The sequence below is a fragment of the Lithobates pipiens genome, unplaced genomic scaffold, assembly GCF_037356315.1.
Source record: "Lithobates pipiens isolate NorthernLeopardFrog02 unplaced genomic scaffold, aLitPip1_a1.2 Scaffold_18, whole genome shotgun sequence".
Lineage (NCBI taxonomy): Eukaryota > Metazoa > Chordata > Amphibia > Anura > Ranidae > Lithobates > Lithobates pipiens.
Genome location: NW_027507758.1, coordinates 656,415,958 through 656,418,457, shown reverse-complemented (window position 1 = coordinate 656,418,457; position 2,500 = coordinate 656,415,958). Strand labels below are relative to the sequence as shown.

At 44.7% G+C, this 2,500-nt stretch overlaps 1 protein-coding gene across 1 annotated transcript in view; it reads left to right on the top strand.

Annotated features, from left to right (window-relative positions):
• LOC143986918 (ribosomal protein S6 kinase 2 beta-like) overlaps positions 1–2,500 on the top strand; it is a 44,315-nt gene that overhangs the window by 24,265 nt on the left and 17,550 nt on the right. The window contains exons 9-14 of the mRNA XM_077485326.1: positions 220–405; positions 544–632; positions 771–972; positions 1,084–1,278; positions 1,666–1,794; positions 2,077–2,255. Coding sequence (XP_077341452.1) covers positions 220–405; positions 544–632; positions 771–972; positions 1,084–1,278; positions 1,666–1,794; positions 2,077–2,255 — 980 coding nt within the window. The remainder of the gene's footprint in view (positions 1–219; positions 406–543; positions 633–770; positions 973–1,083; positions 1,279–1,665; positions 1,795–2,076; positions 2,256–2,500) is intronic.

The following is a 2,500-nucleotide window of genomic DNA, read 5'->3' as shown; positions in this document are numbered from 1 at the left end:
ATGGAGGACAAAGAGGTCGAAGTCACTCCGTCAGTCACGGAGGACAAGGAGAATGACTCAACGACTTCCATTCACAATCAAATGTCTTGGTGTTCTCCAACACCTAGCAGCACCACAAACCATTGGACATCTCTATCAGTCCCATGTAGTGGTGACATAATGGAGAAGTCATGTAAGCTATCCATGGAAAACTTCACTTTCCATGGAATTCTTGGACAGGGGGCTTCCGGGAAGGTAATGTTGGCCTCCCATCCTGCCACTACTAATAAGCTGGCAGTGAAGTTCATTAAGAAAAGGAAAGTACTCAATGATGCTGTACATAGTATCTTTACAGAGGTTGATGTGCTGCAACAAACCGGAGGAAGTCCATATATTACACATCTGTATGGAGCATTCCAAACAAAGGTAAGTGTCCTTTTATCTTCCCATTTCTTTCATCTTCTGAGAGGAGATCCCACACTGCATTGTGTGCGTATTTCTTCCTCCACCAAAGGGAAATTTTCAATGTCTACAATGTAACCTTTCTCTCTTCTTTTCTCACAGACTTATCTGGCCATTGTACTGGAGCACTTGAATGGCGGGAACCTCCAGGAATTGATCGATGTTGCTCCATTTGATGTCCAAATTTTAAGGTAAGTATAATGACTGGGACACGCTGCAGTCAGGGGTGGCTGACCACTGAACCTGTCCATCCATACACATATATACTATATATCACTTTGATTTGTAAGGATTTTCAGTTCTAATGCATATTTTTCTTTTTCCATCAGATATCTCACCGCGGAACTTGTGTGCGGCCTGCAGTACCTGCATTCTTCTGGGGTTGTCCACAGAGATATCAAGCCGGAGAACATCTTACTGGACCGCAATGGCTCCATCAGAATTGCGGATTTCAGCTTGGCCACAACGAACGTCTCATCTTCTAGGAGGATTAAAGGATGCGTGGGGACACTAACTTATATGGCCCCAGAGGTAAGATAAAGATTCCTCCATCACCTATGCCAGCATGGCGTCACCTCTATCCTTAGCCTGGATAACCTGACAAGCTTATGCTCATCTTCTCTCTCTATTATGTTTCTACAGGTCTTCCGGCGCCAGGAATACTATTCAATGGCTGACTATTACTCCCTGGGAGTAACAATATACAAGATGGCCACGGGAAAACATCCATTCTACACCGACCAGAAGAGTCCTTATGGGTTGCAGGTGGCGATGAATATCAAGCCGCCTCATTATCCAGAGGACATGGACACTGACCTCAAAGACCTCATTGACCGAGTAAGTAGACAGCATTTCCTTGAACCCGCCATTGAGAACAAATCATGGCAGTTGGAGATTTAATGGAAAGATGACTTTTAGTACATCCCTAAGAACAATAAAAGGGTTAGTTCACAATTTCCAGAAAAACGTCCTATGCAGGTCGGAGTCATCTGTAGATAAACACAAAATGTGTCACTGTGACTAAAGCTAGATAATGCCCTTACTATAGGTGTAGGCCTTTTATGTACCACAAGAAGCCTGACCTGAAAACTCCCAAGACGTTGCTAGGATGTTGCTAAGTAGGGCCCAGACATTACTTGTAACCTGCACCATCACAGGAGCGAGCTCAGAGCTCAGACTTCTCATTGTTTCAGTGTTCTAATTGTATTTTATTTTTCTTTACAGCTCCTTTGTAAAAGCCAAAATCTGCGATCATACCTAGTACAAGACCTCAGGGGGCACCCATTCTTTAAAGGCATCAACTGGAAGGACGTGGAGACAAGAAAGACACGGCCGACACTGGATTCACCATCTGTAAGTATACCAATCAGTGAGGATCCTGAGTAAATCTGGGGGGGAGGGGGGGTATTTCCATGGCCGGAATTATTTTAACAGAATTTTCACATCCTTCTATGATCTTGATATAGACAGATTCTTGTGAAGGATGAGTTAGTGCAATGTAATGCTTCTTATGACCAATAGAGGGGGCTGAATGAGCCTGCTTGGGGTACTTTTCCACACACTGGGTCGTTGGGGTTCACCAAGCTTTGTTACCATCGATCAGGAATATTAATGAATGACTTTTTCTCTTTCCAGATTCTGCTTGAAGTACCGGATAGAATAATAAAAGTGTCTGAATTTCTGTGCACCGAAGAACGGGACAAACCGATAAACCAAGAGGAAGAGGATCACTTCTGGGACTTCAGCTATGTCAGTGAGAGTCTGCAACTACGATCGCTGTGCTTTCCAACATCATCAGAGGACGGCAAGACCAGGCAACAACCGGAATCCACCTCTAGAACATCATCAATGGCAGACCATGAAACTCTACTGAGAGAGTGGCAGCTGTTCTATGAGGCTGAGACTGGACAACAACCAGTGTCCTCTCCAACACCATCATTGGCGGATTACGAAGCTCTAGAGAGAGAGTGGCAGCTGTTCTATGAGGCTGAGACTGGACAACAACCCGTGTCCTCTCCAACGCCATCATTGGCGGATTTCGAAGCTCTAGAGAGAGAGT